This window comes from Podarcis pityusensis (genome assembly GCF_964106645.2).
Source record: "Podarcis pityusensis genome assembly, chromosome: 7".
Taxonomy (NCBI): domain Eukaryota; kingdom Metazoa; phylum Chordata; class Lepidosauria; order Squamata; family Lacertidae; genus Podarcis; species Podarcis pityusensis.
In genome coordinates, this window is record NC_138031.1 from 88,614,369 (window position 1) to 88,632,875 (window position 18,507).

An 18,507-nucleotide genomic window follows, 5' to 3' on the forward strand; every position below is an offset into this window, starting at 1 on the left:
CATACATGAGACAAGACCTAGATGTTCACAGATTCAAAGTGCACATGATACCTGTACTCAGGCCCAAATAATTGTACATGTGTAAAAATGCTCCATATACCATGCCAAATAGGCCACTTTGCACCAGACTGTGGTATGGCAACGGGGGACAAAAACAGCATTGAGATTTACATATATTATCTGACATTCCCCACTAATTTATCTTTCTATCCTGCTTTTCTTCTGCGGACCTCACAGCAACATACATAGGATGGCTCTGCAGCCACTGACCAGGACCAGATTTACTCAGTTTCAGCAAGATGGTTGCATTATCTGCCTTCAAACCATGTGCTAGAATATTTGCCTTCTAATGGTTCAGATTTACAAGTTAGCGTAATGCTCACAGTGTGTCTGACATTTACTGAAAAACATTTTTTGAATATTGCTGGGAAAAGGTGTGTTTTGGTTCATTAAAAAAAAAAGTACCTACCCCATCCATTGGAATCATTAAAAGTACTGATGATCTGACTGATTTGCCATTAATGAGAAACATAGAAAACAGCAATCTTTTACAGTTTCTTGTATTTCCAATAAATTGGCAACATGATCCTTTTTATTTTAAAGCCAAGGATGTTGAGTCCTTCTTTTCTAGCTGCCCTCTAAAACCAGGCAATGAAACCCAATACCTTTTACTTATTTCCCTAGATACTCTAATCCTTACTGCTTTACAAGTATCTTTGAGCTGTTCTTCCCATTTTGTAGTCACAGCAACATGAATCTCTGCTGGAATTATTTGCTTCAGTGATGCAGGTGCACTTGTTTAATGCTTCATTGGGTTGAGCTCTTAACTTGAAGCTTTGTTTTTTAATCAAAGGGTGCCCAATGCTTGTACAACACATGGCATTCAGCATTCTTAACCTACCTTAAAAGTAGAAGCAATTCTCCTTAGAGATATTTCATAATTTCCCTCATTTTTTCCCGTGACCAGAAATTTGTTTTTGTTTTATTTGCTTTCAGATGGATAGCAAGGAATATAAACCTAGGATATATGAATCACTATTGTGTCTGTAATGAATTGAATCCTTAATCAAAATTATTGCATAGATGTAATGCAATAATTCCCAATTGTGTGCTGTGTGTGAAGAACTGTTACTGTGCAACAAGCAAAAAAACCCCCAATTATTGGCATTCAACAGCGGGGCTTATTTATGAGCAAATATGCACAATGTTGTATTGTAAGAGTTTTTGTGATTCAAAATGTTCACCAAAAGAGGAGGCTGTCCCCTAGATCTACATGTTTCACTACTCTGCCCTTGCTTCTTCCAATCAGCCTCTTCTTGAGGCAGTCTGCCCATTTTTAGATTGTGAGTGATTGAATGATTTCAATCATAGGAGCCAACTTCTAGGGGCTGTGGGGGCTTCAGCTCCCACAATAAAATATTTGAGGGGGCTGGGCCCCCACAAAGTGGATGGGCATTCCCATTCAAATCATGTGTGTGCACTTCATCATGTGATTGATTATGCAGGGTGGGGCTTACCTGGGCCTCCACAATATTTTATTCATGTTGGCACCCCTGATTTCAGTCCTAGTGTTTCCAATATTTTGGAAGTGGGCCGTCTGACTGGGTTGCCCCAGCCACTCTGGGCAGCTCCCAGCAAAAAATAGTAAAAGCATTCACAGAGTGGGTGCCACTACCGAGAAGGCCCTCTGCCTGGTTCCCTGTAACCTCACTTCTCGCAATGAGGGAACTGCCAGAAGGCCCTTGGAGCTGGATCTCAGTGTCCGGGCTGAACGATGGGAGTGGAGACGCTCCTTCAGGTATACAGGCCCGAAACCATTTAGGGCTTTAAAGCTCAGCACCAACACTTTGAATTGTGCTCAGAAACATACTGGGAGCCAGTGCAATTCTTTTAGGATCAGTGTAACAAGGAACTCTGGCTAGTTTAACAGATAAAGGGGGTGCTTCAAATATCTTCTCCATGGTTATGCCAGAGGAGTAGAGGGAAGTGGAAAATACATAATCCAAGTCCTTTTCACCTAATGATAAACTATAATTTAACCATAGTTTAGCACTGTATCCAAATCAGCCCTGCGAAATACGGGAAGAGAGTAGCTGGTAGAGATTGGGTTGTCTTAATACTCTTCAGTGAAGGTCTCACCCTATCCATAAACTGCATTTCAACATTAGGACCAAGAATACACTGAGCAGTTGGTTCTGCAAATATTTGGAAATTATGGTAACCCTGTGTGGTTGTTTTTAAGCATCAAAATAGTTTGTGAAAGCCAACTAGATTACTAATGACCACACTGGCAAAGCATATAGCTTTAGCTTTTGCATGATTGCATAAGAAATGCTGAACAACCAAGAAGAACTCGTAAGTTGGTGGGGAAGACAATTGCTTACAAGTACTAAACACGAACGTAAGCTAAATCTCAGCAGTGTTGCCTCAACAAATCTGATTTGGTGTTCCCCCTTTCCCCCCTCATTTAGTCCACATCTGAAATTTAACAACCTAACCTTGATTTCAACTCATGGACTTCCTGGGAAAGAAGAGTCAAATTGTCTACATAACCGGTTTTTATCTAACAGGTTTGTTTAAATCATTTTCAGTAATGTTGGACAGACTGAAATGTACTGGTAAGCATTCTTTTCAAATTGTGAAATATATATCTGTTATGTGGCTGGTTTGTGTAATGAATGACAGGGACAGTTGTCATGTTTGGCTTTCCTACTTTCCTGTGATCCCTCTCATCTGTCCCTACCAGATCACTCCCCAATTTGCCTTTTTAGAATGTTGGGGATGCCTTTTACAATGTTGTTAGTGCAAAAGTCTGAATGAGCTTCTATTCTTCAGGTTTCAGCCCATAACCCCAATGTTCCCAGAATTTAAAACTCACAGACTGGAGGGGAGAAGGATGCATCTTTCTAGCTTAGGAACACATGCATGTAACTGTTTACACTTGAACATTAAGACATCAAGTGTAGCTCACCATTTCACATGCTGCAGCTGATAACCTTAATTTTGAACTGTTGATAGCCTATTATATCAGAACTTGTGGGAAGATTGGAAATTTATAACCAAAAGGAATAATACCTTCTGCTTTTACATCAATACAGGACAAGTCTTGCTGAGTAAATGACTCCATAAAGTAGTCTTCAGCAATGAGTAAGGGGACAGCTGGTGATCCAGATTTCTGACCCATGTTCTAGAGGGAGTTCTACAAAAACCGGCAATTCAAGTATTGCCTTCTTTGTGTAAATTCTTGATCATGATGGTAGATTGTAAAATTTCAGTAACATCTCTATAAACTTTAAAAATAAATGTGGAAGAAGAAATAATTACTGATCTTAGAATCAGCTTTCAAACTTGGGGCAAGATCTCTTCACCCAGGCAACTGGGCCGAAGAGACTGGTGAAGGGGGGTGGAGATGATGGAAATCCCATCTCCAAGCCTTAGATGTAAGCCTAGCTGTCTGGGTGAAAGATGCTCCACAGTTACCAAAACATATGGTCTGGTGCTACATGACCTTGGTTGAGGATATAATGGGAAATACTCTGTTTCAAAAGTTTTTAACATGGGGGCATTCCCACCAAACGTGAATAAATTAACCAGGTTTTCCACAACCCTTCCAACATAAAGGAGAAAGAGAGGGATTAATTTTTGCCTGCATCCAGTGCCAGCAGAGAATGACCTTGAGTGAGACCTCCTGTAAGAGAGCAGAGGTGTTTTTTTGGGGGAGGGGAGTGGTCCAGTTACCCTCCCATTTGTGATTTTCAATTGGGTGGCCTATTTCTGATTCCCACACAATGTGGAGGCCTCTGGCATGTCTCACAGGTCAGCAATGACTCACAAGGTGTCAGTGAAGTTAAGTCTTTATCCAAAGAAACAAAACAGCTCAGGCCTAGACTGGCCAGCAACCCTTCCCAGTAGGTCTTGCCCCAGTGAAGCAGTTGCTCCCGCCACCTGCCCTGACACATGACCATTATTTCTATGCATAACTTTGCATCTCCATTCACGAGAGCTATCAGCCTATATGATTTGGCTTTCATAGGATCTCCCTGGTTTCAGAAGTAGTATCAGTTTTGAAAAACACTATGTTTGTGGTGCTTCCACCACCTCTAGGATTGAATTGACTTGTCAAACATAGATACAATAATGGCCATTCAAAGGGAACACTACATTGGTGAGAAGAAGCTTTTTAAAAAAGCATTTCACAGTGAGCTTGCCCCATGGCTGACTAAATTGTACATTCTTTTTAAAGGTCCAAAGATTTGGTTAAACATGCTTTAGTCACAGCATTGGTAAGAGGTCCAGGGTCAAAGTTCCCATTCTTCTGCCCCAGTGTGGTTGGGCTGATATCCTAGAATATTTCATTGTTTTTTTTTATATATATATAAATTTTAGTTTTCGGTTTTAAAGATTTACAAACATACAAATTACAAAAACACAAATCACATATATTTCTAATACACATATATTTGTCTTCCCTCCTCCTCCCCTTTTGTGGTTTCTTTTTAGCTTTAATTTTTACACTCCATTATCTACATTACTCCATCTTTAAGTTATTCTTTAGTTTCTCTTAAAAATGTGTTTAGCTGCTTGTTTTACATTTACCCTGCTAATGAACTTATTTGCATATATGAATTTTCCAAATATTCCACAATTTCCCCCAAATCTTTAATATTTTCTTCTTCTTCTTGGTTTCTTATTACACCTGTTACAATGGTGGCTTTGTTGTATTTTAGGTTTCTAACATTCCATAGCGCTCTGCAAATTGAATCTTTGAGCCCATAGTGTTCAAAGAGAATTACCACATCTCTTGGAACTTTATCAGTTCTGCTTCTGCCTCTTGGAACCCAATGGGATCTTTCTATGCCATTGGTGGCAGTGGCGTGGCGCTGGTGCGGGGCTGCCATGCAATGAACTTCTGGGCATACCACAGCCCTCTCTCTTTCTCGGCCAGCCCAGCGGCGAAGTTCCTTGCCGGCCATGAGGCAAAGGAGGCGTAGCCGCCCCGGAGGCCCTGCCTGGCACAGCTTCCCTCTCTGGGGCTCTCTTCTAGAGAAGGGTGCCTGTTGTGTGGGCATAACCAGCACCCCCCACCCTCTGCAATGGGCACAACGGTCCTCTCTCTCCCTGGAGCCGCTGTGCCAGGCCTGTTTCCCTTTCTCTTAGGAAAAATCCCCAATGGAGAATGAATCACGGGCGACAGTGGGTTTTTCTTTTTTGAAAACAGGTTGCAAACAAACTTTATTATAACAGATGTAAACAAGGAGTTTTGGTTCTTCTTCTTCCACAGACATGTAACAAACAGTGCTGTTGCTTTTTATTAAAACCTATACAGTACTGTTTCAAGTTATAGGCTGCATGCTGTTCAGGCTTAAGGTTACTTTCTTTTACACATCTTCCATAGATCAGACTTCTCCACTCACACTTCAGGAACGTAGGATTTTAACTGGACTGTTTCCCTACAGACCCCCAAATCCTCCTTGGCCTCAGAACCACTATTGCCCTTTCCTGTCGGAGTATTCCTCTGAGGACCCATTTTCCTGCAAAGCATCGTGTGGGACTGTGTCTTGTCTATTTTAACCGGGTTTTGCGAGCATCTCCTGGGAGTTCTTGCTCTCCTCACCTCCTGACAGAATCCCCCTCACAGACCCCAGGAATCTCGCCCACAGCCACTCCGCCTCCCTTGCAACTCAGGCCAGTTAACTGTTTGCTGGCAGGGGGAGAAACACTCGGGGACTCAACATGCTCCGTCACACCCTCCCCCACGCTATGCCTCTGATATGTTTAAATTCAGGGCGAATATCGTCATTAATTGAGCCGTGTCGGCCCCTTCCTGGTTCTCCTATAGGCCTCCTAAGTGGGGGGGGGGGGTATCCTTCTTTCACTGTCTGATTGTTCCTCCAATTTAATAACTAGTCATTAAACTTGTCGTTTCATCAGTGTGAGCATTTCTGCTTGCCAGACCAAACAGTCTCCTCTTTCCTACCCCTGCATATTGTACTGGGCTCTGCTATCACTCCCCAAGCTGATACAGGGGTTGGGGAGGGAGCCCCATTGTGCTAGTGAAAGTCATTGCACTTGTTTCCGCTGCCTGACTAGTTGAATCCAGCCCATAATGTCCCTACCTCAAGGAATTTACAGTTTAACATAGTTGCAATGTAAATTAGCATCTCCACACTTTATTGTTTAATTGTCCTACTACTGATCATAGTTGAAGCAAAGTATGATTCAAACTTCATATGTATTTTAATATCCTATTGTTACATTTACAGTATTTTATAACGTGATCTAATAGAATGGGTTATTGTTTTACTTGTTTGTTTCAAGTTCTTTCTACTGAATAATTTCTCATTGTGGACTTCAGTAAACTTCTGTAAGGTAGAGCACTTGATGCACTCTGAGACTTTAACCAGCTCACCAAGTATACAATTCATGCTTGCAGTCAACTAATAAAAAATCACATGTTCTTTTTTCACAGCCATTGTTTTAATGAGAATGACTACGCACTGATGTCACTTAGTTCATGGATTAATGTTGTGGTTGGAAAAATGACTGGCATAGACAGAGCTGCAAAACATGTACTGGTTTCCAATGGGAGAAAAGTGCCTTATGACCATCTCATTCTCTGTGCTGGCGAGCAGTATCAGGTGAAGGTGGAAACTGAATGAATGAAAACTCACAAATGTAGAGAAATCAAAGAGCACAGAGAAAGTGACTTCATTGCAACAATGGAAAATTTGCAATTCTTTAATGCACCAAACATAATACAGAATTTTGCTTAAAAACAAGTAAAAAATAAATTTCAGAAGTTGGGGATGCAATCCCATGCACTTCCACTTAAGTGTAAGCCTCACTAAACTCAGTGAGACTTAAATCTCAACAAATATGCATTGGATCGGACTACATAAGTCCGCTAGTGGAGATCACGAAGGGGACAATCGTGTTCTCTTTCACAGGCCCTGCTGAAATGAATCAGAACTATAAAACAGCTCTTCTTGATATCAGTAAGGATATTTGCTCTGAGTAATGGGTGACTTTAATTACCCTCACATGCTCCATTCACTACAAAGTAGTGGGAGACTCACTCCACTTTCTACATTACTCCATGGAGAGAATTACCCACTTATTCCTATTCTCTGGTTCCTGTTCCTTAACCAATTTCTGATCCATAGCAGGACCTCTCCTCTTATTCAATGACTGCTATGCTTCTCAGAAGTCTTTGGTGTAGTACTTTGTCAAAAGCTTCTTGAAAATCTAAGTACTGTACATAGTGTCAACTAGATCACCTCTATAATGTTTGTTAACATTCTCAAACAATTAAAAAATATTAGGGAAACCAAAATTGCCCCTGCAGAAGTCATGCTGGTTCTACTTCAGCAAGACTTGCTCTTCTGTATGCTTGGTAAGTCTATCAATCTTTGAGTTCTTTAAGAACTCTTGAGTGGATGCCATCTAGACTCAGTGCAATGCCAGTTTTTAATTTGTCAATAAGACCTAGAACTTATTGCCATCAATATTTGCCTCAGTTCCTCAGAATCCCTGTGAAAGTTAGTTGAGGCTCATGGATCTGAACTAGTTTACTTAACAAAATTTACATACCATTTAGGATAGGGGAGTGAGACAGGGATGCATTTTGGCCCCTGCTTTGTTCAGTTTGTTTCTGAATGACTTAGAGGCAAGCTTAATGGACCCTGATCGCCATCTTCCAAAAATAGGGACGAGAAAGACCCCTCTCGTTGTATGCGGATGACACGGCCATCCTCTCCCAAACCAGACCTGGCCTGAACTACTGCTCTGGTAATGGGTTATCCATCAATTATGAAAAATCAAAAGTCCTGGTGGAGAAGAGATTCTCCCCGAGTAAATGAGTACTGGATGGTCACAAACTAGAGCAGACCAAATTCTTCCAGTACCTAGGGCTTCTGTTCCATCATTCCAAGTCCTGGAAACATCATTGGCAGACCGCCTATCAAAAGGCGGAGGTAAGCAAACTGGCTATACTTCGATTATTTTATACAAGCGGAGGCCATTATGTTTCATCAGCCATTAAGGTATTCAGTGCAAAATCTGTCTCTCAACTCCTCTACGCCTCAAACATCTGGTTCAATGGCTCGTTTTCCAGGTTCAATGGCTTCCAGGCAAAGTTTTTCCGGTCCCTCCTACAAGTTCCAAATTGTGTTCCAAATGCAATACTATTTTTAAAAACAGGTGAATGTCCTCTATCAACTAAAGCATGGTGGGCTGCCCTGAGATACTGGATCAAGATCTCAGTCTTTGGCCTAGGGAAGGGGTTCCATACCTTCCATATCTAAAAAACGAGGAGTTTGCCAGCTCATGAATGAAAATGATGGTTAGAAAAGCCACTTGGCTTGGTATGCCACCTTCTCTCCTGTACCATCTGGGCTATAATACCGCCCTTGAATCTCTGAGGCAAAGGCTCTGGGACATATCACATAGTGCTCTCCAATCTCAATCTCATGTTATCTGTGGCCCATTAGCAGTAGGAATTCACTATGGGTTCGAGTTTCAGACACCTGCATATCTTAGAAATTTGTCTGTACCAACATATCAGTGTCTTTTCACCAAAGCCAGATTAAATATATTCCCATCAGAAGTGCTAAACGGCAAACTGAGAAGTATCCCTTATCAGAGTAGGATCTGTGTGTGCTCTCAGGATGTTGACTGCATGAGGCATATTTTATTGCATTGCGGACAATATGATCAAGCTAGGGAACTATTGATTAAACCACTATTGGCAAATCGGCCGGGTCAATCTGAAGCCTACTATATCAAATATCTTCTGGACGACAAGTTTTAGAATAAATACATGAGGAAACTGATGTAATCAAACAATAATACTGCAATTTATATTCGTCTGCTAATACAGGCCCCATGTCCTACTGGTGCAGATATCAAAAAATTGTTCACCAACAGGGAGGTCTCAACAAACTATAGGCAAAGATATACAGGAGTAGTGCCTTCCAACCTTTTTGCTATTTCTGACGATGAAGATGCCTTAATAGCAATGAAGTATTTAAAAGACAAAGTTGTTAATACCTCAGGTAAGGAGGATTGGGGCTGTTGATGCATGTTTTGGCTGAGTGTATCTCCATTTTCAGCATATAATTATAGCCTAATTAATCCTTGCAAAATGCTTCATCTGCCATTATTTGTTTTAGGCATTAATTTGCAACTTCATGTCAGTTTGGGAGGCCATCATACTTTTTTGCTTGAAACAATCTATAATTTGTTTGGAAATACCTATAATTATTTCATGAAATAAGCAGAGTCTGGCCTTAATCATTAATTAACAAATTAGACAATTTCATTGGTAAATGTGTTTTGCAGTTATTTACAACATTTTTAAATTAAAATATGCTGGAAAGAATATGAGATCTGAAACACAGCAGAGTCATTGGACTTTGAGCTTTCTGCATGTTCTGTACAAGTATGCCAACGCTGTGTGCCACTGGTGCCATGCACATTATGTTAATATAGACACACATTTGCCCCTTCATTAAGATGCATAGATGTACTTTAGGAGACTGTTTTCACATTTAAACCTGTTTCTGCCAACTCCTATGCCAATCCACATAGAATTTCATCATTATACATATGCAATGGGATGTCATGCAGTTTTCTGCATTAAAATTGTGAGCAAACAGATCTTCTCAGTTGTTGTAATAGAATGGGGTTATTAAATTACCTGCCCTTCACCAGCAAGTCCCAGGGTGGGCTACAACCATTTTAAATTCATTATTAAAAACAGCTACAGCTAATTACAGTCACCTGAATAGGGTGGGTTCTGAAAACACGTATCTCAGGTATCAAAGGCCAGGGTAAAAAAGTACATCTTCAGCATTCACTGAAAACTACAGTTAAGTTGTCATGTGTTCCTCTGTGGGGAGGGAATTTCACAACTCGGGCTGCTGTAGAAAATGCATTTTCCACCAAACCTCAGAGAGTGGTGCAACCATCAAGAGGCTGATCTTAACCCCTGCTGATCTTAACACCCAATAGGGTCTGTAGGGAAGGAGGGTGATCTCTCAGATTATTTGGAGTCTAAAAAATTTAGGGCTTTAAATAAACACTGGCATGAGCACCTTGAATTGGACCTGGAAATGAACTGGCAAACAATGCAGGTATTTTGGGTTATATAAGTTCTAAAGATAACCCCAGCCAGTAATCTGACCTGCTGAAGTTTCCGAGTCATCTTCAAGGGTATCTTCACATAGAGCACATCATTGTAATAATGATGTCCTTGTTCCTTGCACAGGCGTAGCAGAAATAACATTCTATATAATATAGAAAGGCCCTTCTCTTCAGACTTGATGTATGGGGACTCTGCCCCAGTGGTGAAGAAAATATTATCTGTACCTCAGGAGTGGATAGAAAATATACTCTCCACCTTTGGTCACCTGCATTGCTGCTGCATCTTGGGACGGGAAGAGGAAAGAAAGTGTTGAGGCCGCAGTGGAAACACACAGACTCCCCCCTGTCACAGTATGCAGCCGTGACTCAGGAACTGGAGGTCAGGTGACCAGGCTCCCCTCTCACCTTCTGCTAATATCTTTTCTGCTTAGGAGCATTTAATTTTGTTTTTACTTACTATGTTTCAAGACTGAGCCCAAACACTGAAAATATGCCAGGGCTGAAGCCTGGTGACCACTGGCAGAAATTAAACTCTGCTGAGAATACCCCAAGAGACTGGAGATGCTATAGTTCTCACTTCATATCTGACTTCCTCCAGTATAAGAACACTTTCCATTGGGATGCTTGTGATAGTCTAATCAGAAACTTCTATGTACAAATTTATTGAATACACTATGCAGCAAAGAGCTCTCAACCAACACACACACACACACAGTGTGTGTGTGTGTGTGTGTGTGTGTGTGTGTGTGTGTGCGCGCGCGCGCAGGGGTATAGTTACAAGAGATAGGGGCTCTGGCTACTAGATGACCATTCTAGGATTTTTAGGAAGTCATTAGCTTGCATCAGGCATCCTATTGGCGAGACCCAGTTTTCTGAGTGCAGTGTTCAGACCCCTGGGCTCTCACATGTGGGGTGCCTCGGGGCTCTGTCCTCTCCCCCATGCTCTTCAACATCTATTTGAAGCCGCTAGGAGAGGGGATTTGGGCTGTGTGTTTACCAGTATGCAAATGCTACCCAGCTCTACTTTTCATTTAAATCAGAACCAGTGAAGGCAACGAATGTCCTGTGTGAGTGGCTGGAGGATGGATGGCGGCTAAGAGATTGAGGTGGAATCCTGACAAGACAGAAGTACTGTTCTTGGGGGACAGGGGGTGGGCGAGTGTGGGGGCCTCCCTGGTCCTGAGTGGGGTAACTGTGCCCCTGAAGGACCAGGTGCACAGCCTGGACTCACAGCTGTACATGGAGGTGCAGGTCAATTCTGTGTCCAGGGTAGCTGTCTATCTGGTATGCCAGCTGAGACCCTACTTGCCTGCACCCTGTCTCAGCAGAGTGGTACATGCTCTGGTTATCTCCCGCTTTGATAACTGCAATGCGCTCTATGTCGGGCTACCTTTGAAGGTGACTCGGAATCTACAACAAATCCAGGATGCGGCAGCTGGACTGGTGACTGGAGGTGGCTGTCAGGACCATATAACACCGGTCCTGAAAGACCTACATTGGCTCCCAGTAGTTTTCCGAACATAATTCAAAGTGTTGGTGCTGACCTTTAAAGCCTTGGCCCAGTATACCTGAAGGAGCATCTCCACCCCCATCATTCAACCTGGACACTGAGGTCCTCCTCCGAGGGTCTTCTAGCAGTTCCCTCACCTCAAGAAGTGGAGTTACAGGGAACCAGGCAGAGGGCCTTCTCAGCAGTGGAACCCTCCCTGTGGAATGCCCTCCCATCAGATGTCAAGGAGATAAAGAGCTACACAACTTTTAGAAGACATCTGAAGGCAGCCTTGTATCAGGAAGTTTTTAATGTTTGACTTTTTATTATGTTTTTATATGTGCTAGAAGCCACCCAAAGTGGCTTGGGAAACCCAGGCAGATGGGTGGGGTACAAATAAAATAATCATCATTGTCATCATTTACTACTAATAGTACAGTGGTTACAGAGGCTTCAGGTTACAGACGCTTCAGGTTACAGACCACTAACCCAGTACCTCGGGTTAAGAACTTTGCTTCAGGATGAGAACAGAAATTGCATGGTGGCGGCGCTGCAGCAGCGGGAGGCCCCATTAGCTAAAGTGGTACTTCAGGTTAAGAACAGTTTCCGGTTAAGAACGGCCCTCCAGAACAAATTAAGTTCTTAACCTGAGGTACCACTGTAATAGTAGTACTATTATTACTTGTGCCAGACCCAGTGGTGCAGATTGTTTTACAATTTGACTAGTACATGCAAATATCAGTTTCTCAGGCCAATCCCCCTAGGAGGTGACAGTCTAGCACTTAGCTGATAAAGATCTCCAGGTTACACATCTAGTAGCCAAGTTCGCTCTAGCAGCTGAAAAGCTCCATTCTAGATATGTTAATGCTTCCTAATTTTAAAACCTCATGCTGTAAATTTTAATGTTTTAACTTTTATAGGTCATGTTGTATGATTTCAGCATTGTTCTTATCCCCTGCTGTACATTGTAAAGGCCTTTGGCTATATACAATAAATTGATCATCTTCCAATAACTTTCAACTTTAACAAAAGTCCACCATAAATGATACAAGGTACCCTTTACTGAACATCCTCTCTAGCACAGCAGCAATGGATTCTGATTGATATAACTCAGTCGGACCAGGGTCCAGTGCTAACTGTACACAACTTTCAAACCAACCTCCCTAATTTTCCACAGAAATGGAGCATAAGTAAGATTTAGATCACATGGCATCCCAATCAAAGAATGTATATCTGGCATTTAAATCTACTTCCCGCCAAGTTCATAGACTCCCAGGATGAGAACTGCACGTCTAGAAATAGCTTATAGATTGCAGGGGTGAGCTGAACTGTCAGACATTCCCTCAAAAATAGATATAAGAGCACAATAGTCTCTCCATACGGGAGATGTGCCACGAGAAGCATATGATTTGTACTGCTTGAAACCAAGGAAAACTCTCCACTTGAATTAGTCTAAGCCTGTCCATCATTTTGGGTTTGCGTTTGTCAGGAGATTGTGAACGATGTGTAGTCCTTCCTTTTCTCATCACTCAAATAGATAGTATTTATCAGGGTGATGAAAATTAGGGTGATCTAAGAAGGACTATGCAAAAGTCTTTGACTGTGTCAACCACAGCAAACTATGGCAAGTTCTTAAAGAAATGGGAGTGCCTGATCACCTCATCTGTCTCCTGAGAAATCTCTATGCTACAGTTAGAACTGGATATGGAAGCTACAGTTAGAACTGGATATGGAATCGGATATGGAACAACTGATTGGTTCAAAATTGGGAAAGGAGTACGACAAGGCTGTATATTGTCTCCCTGCTTATTTAAATTATATGCAGAATTCATCATGCGAAAGGCTGGGCTGGATGAATCCCAAGCCGGAATTAAGATTGCCGGAAAAAACATCAACAACCTCAGATATGCAGATGACACAACCTAGATGGCAGAAAGTGAGGAGGAATTAAAGAACCTTTTAATGAGGGTGAAAGACGAGAGTGCAAAATATGGTCTGAAGCCCAACATCAAAAAAACGAAGATCGTCACTACTGGTCCCATCACCTCCTGGCAAATAGAAGGGGAAGAAATGGAGGTAGTAAGAAATTTTACTTTCTTGGGCTCCATGATCACTGCAGATGGTGACAGCAGTCATGAAATTAAAAGACGCCTGCTTCTTGGGAGAAAAGCAATGACAAACCTAGACAGCATCTTAAAAAGCAGAGACATCACCTTGCCAACAAAGGTCCGTATACTTAAAGCTATGGTTTTCCCAGTAGTGATGTATGGAAGTGAGAGATGGACCATAAAGAAGGCTGATAGCCAAAGAATTGATGCTTTTGAATTCTGGTGCTGGAGGAGACTCTTGAGAGTCCCATGGACTGCAAGAAGATCAAACCTCTCCATTCTGAAGGAAATCAGCCCTGAGTGCTCACTGGAAGGACAGATCCTGAAGCCGAGGCTCCAAGACTTTGGCCACCTCATGAGAAGAGAAGACTCCCTGGAAAAGACCCTGATGTTGGGAAAGATGGAGGGCACAAGGAGAAGGGGACGGCAGAGGACGAGATGGTTGGACAGTGTTCTCGAAGCTACAAACATGAGTCTGACCAAACTGCGGGAGGCAGTGGAAGACAGGAGTGCCTGGCGTGCTCTGGTCCATGGCGTCACGAAGAGGCGGACACGACTAAACGACTAAACAACAACAAGAAGAAGGGGAGGCAGGAGGGAAGAAGCAGTGCAAGCATTTTGCCCCTTTCCACCAAAGTGTAAAAGCTGTTTGAAGTAAAGGATTAGAAATACACTGGACTTTTAAAATGAGAGATTTTTTAAAATGTTTGAAAGAGAACTTAAGGGAAGGCACCCATGAAATAGCAGTATCACACCAATTGGCATGTATATTTTTTCCAATTGACAATATAGCTGCAGGTGGGGGAACCCAAAGCCCCTAGTTTAGTAGATTGGTAAAGGGCCACTTTGTGCAACCAGGTCCATGTTCTTTGTCCACAGAAAGTCTCAAGTAAAGAGGGCCAAGAACTTCCAGGATGGTGTGTGACATGACGGAAGAGACTACAGCCAGGGAGAGAATATCATTAAGAAGAGACCATTCTTGTCATGTGCCTCTTCATTGTCTGTGGCAGTGTGGATGCAAATCATTATGTTAGTGATCTAGGAAGTCTTTATGCCTTGTACCAGTGACTTCCAGGGTTGGGAGGAACCCTCCCTTTACCTATTGTACTAGATTTCCCTGTTAGAATTAAGCAGGATATAGCTATTATAATTCTGATTCTAATGGTCATTCTTAAGTTTCCATTCATTTTCAATAATGCTAAGTGGGTGGATGCAAGAAGCAAAACTGCTTTAATGGATCACTTATTTTTCTATTTACTCAAATGCAGCTTGTAGCTCTTCTAAAAACATGCTTGAAGGAATGTTATCGCTTTGAAATTGTTGTACATACATCAGGAAGCACAGAAACTGTAGCTCCAGCTAATGTGCTTTCTTTTTAATGTGATTTTTGCAAGCCTAAGAATTCAGGTCATACTAAGATCATGAAAGTTTTGTATTCCCAGTTATAGGAAATGAGTGAGATTCTCAGTAATGGGACATGAGCGTCTAATAGTAAGCCATAAATCCATTGTAATGGGCTTTATTTATGATTGCTGTAACTTCTCTGAATAATAAAGTTTTTCTCTCAAATATGTTTTCATGTAGTTAAAGCATATTTGGAAAATATTACGATTCTATTGGATTGATATACAGTGGTACCTCTGGTTATATACTTAATTCATTCCGGACGTCCGTTCTTAAGCTGAAACTGTTCTTAACCTGAAGCACCACTTTAGCTAATGGGGCCTCCTGCTGCCACTGCGCCACCGCAGCACGATTTCCGTTCTCATCCTGAAGCAAAGTTCTTAACCCGAGGTAATATTTCTGGGTTAGCGGAGTCTGTAACCTGAAGCATATGTAACCTGAAGCGTATGTAACCCGAGCTACCACTGTAGTTTATTCTGCAATTACTATCTAAAAGGCATACATAGGATGTTTATAATATATTGAAAACATGATTTCTTGAGGTCACATAAAGAACATTATTTCTCTTGTGGCAAGTAAACGTAAATTTAAATTGCCTTCAAAAATAAAGGATTTATGCTAATAGGAGTGTTGTTGTAGTTAAAGAAGACTGTGGGTCCAATAATGGATAGTGACAAAAAGGATGTTAACCAAATTCCCACCTGTTCAAGGTGTAAAGCCCTAGAATACTCTATCTAGAACAATTGGAGCACTAAAATTTCCTCACTGGATGAAGAGGCTTTCTTTTTGCTTTCCCCCCTCTGGTATCTCAATTCTGGTCCATGAAGATTAAAATGAGGAATTTTCTCCTTTCCAGAACTTTGGTTTCTTATTTCCCTTTTTCTTGAGCATCAGGAACAGCCACACATAGAGAAAGATACTTGGTGGTGTGGGTGTTAATTCCTTTGGGGAAGAGCAATCAGAGAAGAATCCCTTCCTTCCCTCTACGCTCCCCCCCCCCAACATTCCAATATTTTCTCTGTTTGACTTGCTTGCACATTTGTTCATAACTGAGAGACACTTTGCTTGTGCTATTTTGCACACAGGACTATGTGGTCCTTTTGTTGGAGACAGACATGGGGATGTGCCTGCTTTGGTTCAGCTAATTGGATTTGATGACCTTTGAGTCCCAGCTCTGTGGGTGGAATTCAGTGTTGTGCTTTTCCTGTCATTCCATCTGCACAAGCATTCCTGCTTGCCAGAAGGAATGACACACACCCCACTTTCCCCATGCACAGTTCTGGGGTTTTTCCTGACCCCCCAGAGCCAATGTGAGGCACACATAGGGAGGAGAAGGGGGAAAGCCCTGTGGTGCAAGCAGAAGTCCTTGTGCAGGACTTCTGCTGACAAGGCTGTTTAGGTCAATCCTGCCCTATGATGCTTTATGCATGAATCTATTTAAGGTACAGTAGCTCGCCTTTTTCTGACATGTCAAGTTACTTAGATTTGTAGCAGGTTGGCAATATAGTTTTCTGTGTTATGGTGCAAATGCTGGCTCTTTATGCTCATAATGTGTTATTCACTACTGCAGAACATTAAATTGTTAATGTTGATCTTGTCATAGTTACACATGCCCTGGTTACATCCAGATTTGACAGATGCAACTGCACTATGTGGGGCTTTCCCTTCAAAAGGGTATGTAAGCTTCAGTTGGTGTACAATGCAGCAGTGTGACTGATTTATGGGGGCTTGGGTGTTTGAGTTTGGTTCCGGCTCAATTCAATGTGCTGGTTCTTGTCTTCAGAGCACTGAACAACTTGGAACTCTCTCCTCTTACATGAACCTGTACACATACTGCAGCTGACAGGTGAAGCAAGGGCAGCCCTACCATGATCCACACTGAGCCACATGGCTCAGGTGGCATATAGAGATGGATGGAGCATCATGTACTCAATCTGCTGTCCATAGGGTCACTTGCCACCATTGCTTCCATGGCAATGTCTTGTTGGCTGGCTGGCCACCCAACTGCTGTTGCTCCTCCTATGGCTGCTTGGATGCCAGCCAACCCACCACCCAACCTGCTGTCTGCCTCTGCATGCTGCTATGTTGCTAGCTATCAACCAGTCGGCAAGGTGTCTGCTGAACTCTGTTGACCTCTTGCCCTATCCTTTGCTCTTCCCCAGAGCAAGGCATTCTGGGTGTCGTGGCCCTAGCAAACACCTGCAGCACCTGCTGCCAGCTGGGAATTAAGTTTGAAGTTATTTTATATTTTAAAATAATTTTCCATCATCATTACAAAGCAATAGTGGTGAAGGTGCTCTTCAAGGCCACCTCACACACTGTTGGGCTACCACAATAAAAGAAGTACGCTGCTGGGAGGATGTCTTGCATCTCTGTGCTGAGGTCTAAGAATTTACTGGGCCCTGAGTCTGAAGAGAGACTCCCCAAATACCCCTTGGAGGTGGAAGGTCTCCCTCAGAGAAAGCAGAGACCATACTCTTGAGCGCCTCTGTGGTTCACAACTAGAACCCTGCCTCTTTAAATTCCTGAAACTTCACTTGTGTTGGGCTTTGGCAATCCCCAATCGTTTGGGGGTGTAAGTGTTCAAATAAGTTTTGAACCTTATCAGAACAACATCTGACTTCACTGGCAATGAGCTCTCCTAGGGCCGGCAGAAGCTAATACTGACCCAGATCATTCTACCTGGAAACTTGCCATCCATTTTCATTGCTGAAAATCGGCTGTTGAAGTTCACCCTCATTTCTTAGCACCTTGTGGCTTCTTTGGAATAAAACAACATAGACATATACAATTGTTTTCTTCACCTTGTTCTGAATGGTGAGAAATCCAGTACAATCTTTGCTGGCTCTGATTCTTCTGAAAATGAGAAAACTGCAGTCTTATTTATTTATTTATTTATTTATCTTATTTGTACACAGCTTAATGTAAATAGAATTCCTAACCTGTTTACAAAGAATATAAAATGTTCATTAAAATTTACACTGTTTTGGAGAGTTATATGTATGAAGTAAATTTTTTTTTTTAATGCAACTCCAAAGCTACACCACTCATGCCTTTTTATGAGGGACTGGATTGTGGTCAAATTCCAAAACTATTTCTTTGTTACTTACCCTAATCCAGCAGTGTTAACATAGCAGAATATCTTCAATACTACTTTTGATTTTATAGTAGGATTTGCAATGAATATTGCTTTGTAACATCTCTACAGTACTGCCAACAATGAATAAAATAGTCCCAGACAATTCTCATGCATGTCAGGACAGTCACAACAAAATAATTAGAAAACTTAATACTACTGAAAGGAATGTCTGTTTTGACCATTCTCTAATTTTGAATATTTGTAAATGTATCAGGAATCAGTTT

At 41.9% G+C, this 18,507-nt stretch overlaps 1 protein-coding gene and 1 long non-coding RNA gene across 5 annotated transcripts in view; both read left to right on the plus strand.

The window, feature by feature from the left end:
- CFAP61 (cilia and flagella associated protein 61) overlaps nucleotides 1-18,507 on the plus strand; it is a 126,869-nt gene that overhangs the window by 84,473 nt on the left and 23,889 nt on the right. For all 4 annotated transcript variants that reach the window (XM_081015133.1, XM_081015135.1, XM_081015132.1 and 1 more), the window contains 3 exons: nucleotides 2,472-2,570; nucleotides 6,470-6,638; nucleotides 8,879-9,053. In XM_081015133.1, the coding sequence (XP_080871259.1) occupies nucleotides 2,472-2,570; nucleotides 6,470-6,638; nucleotides 8,879-9,053 (443 nt within the window). The remainder of the gene's footprint in view (nucleotides 1-2,471; nucleotides 2,571-6,469; nucleotides 6,639-8,878; nucleotides 9,054-18,507) is intronic.
- Nucleotides 4,418-6,466, plus strand: LOC308482274. The gene is made up of 2 exons (XR_013989179.1): nucleotides 4,418-5,885; nucleotides 5,963-6,466. It is a non-coding gene; the product is annotated as an uncharacterized lncRNA (long non-coding RNA).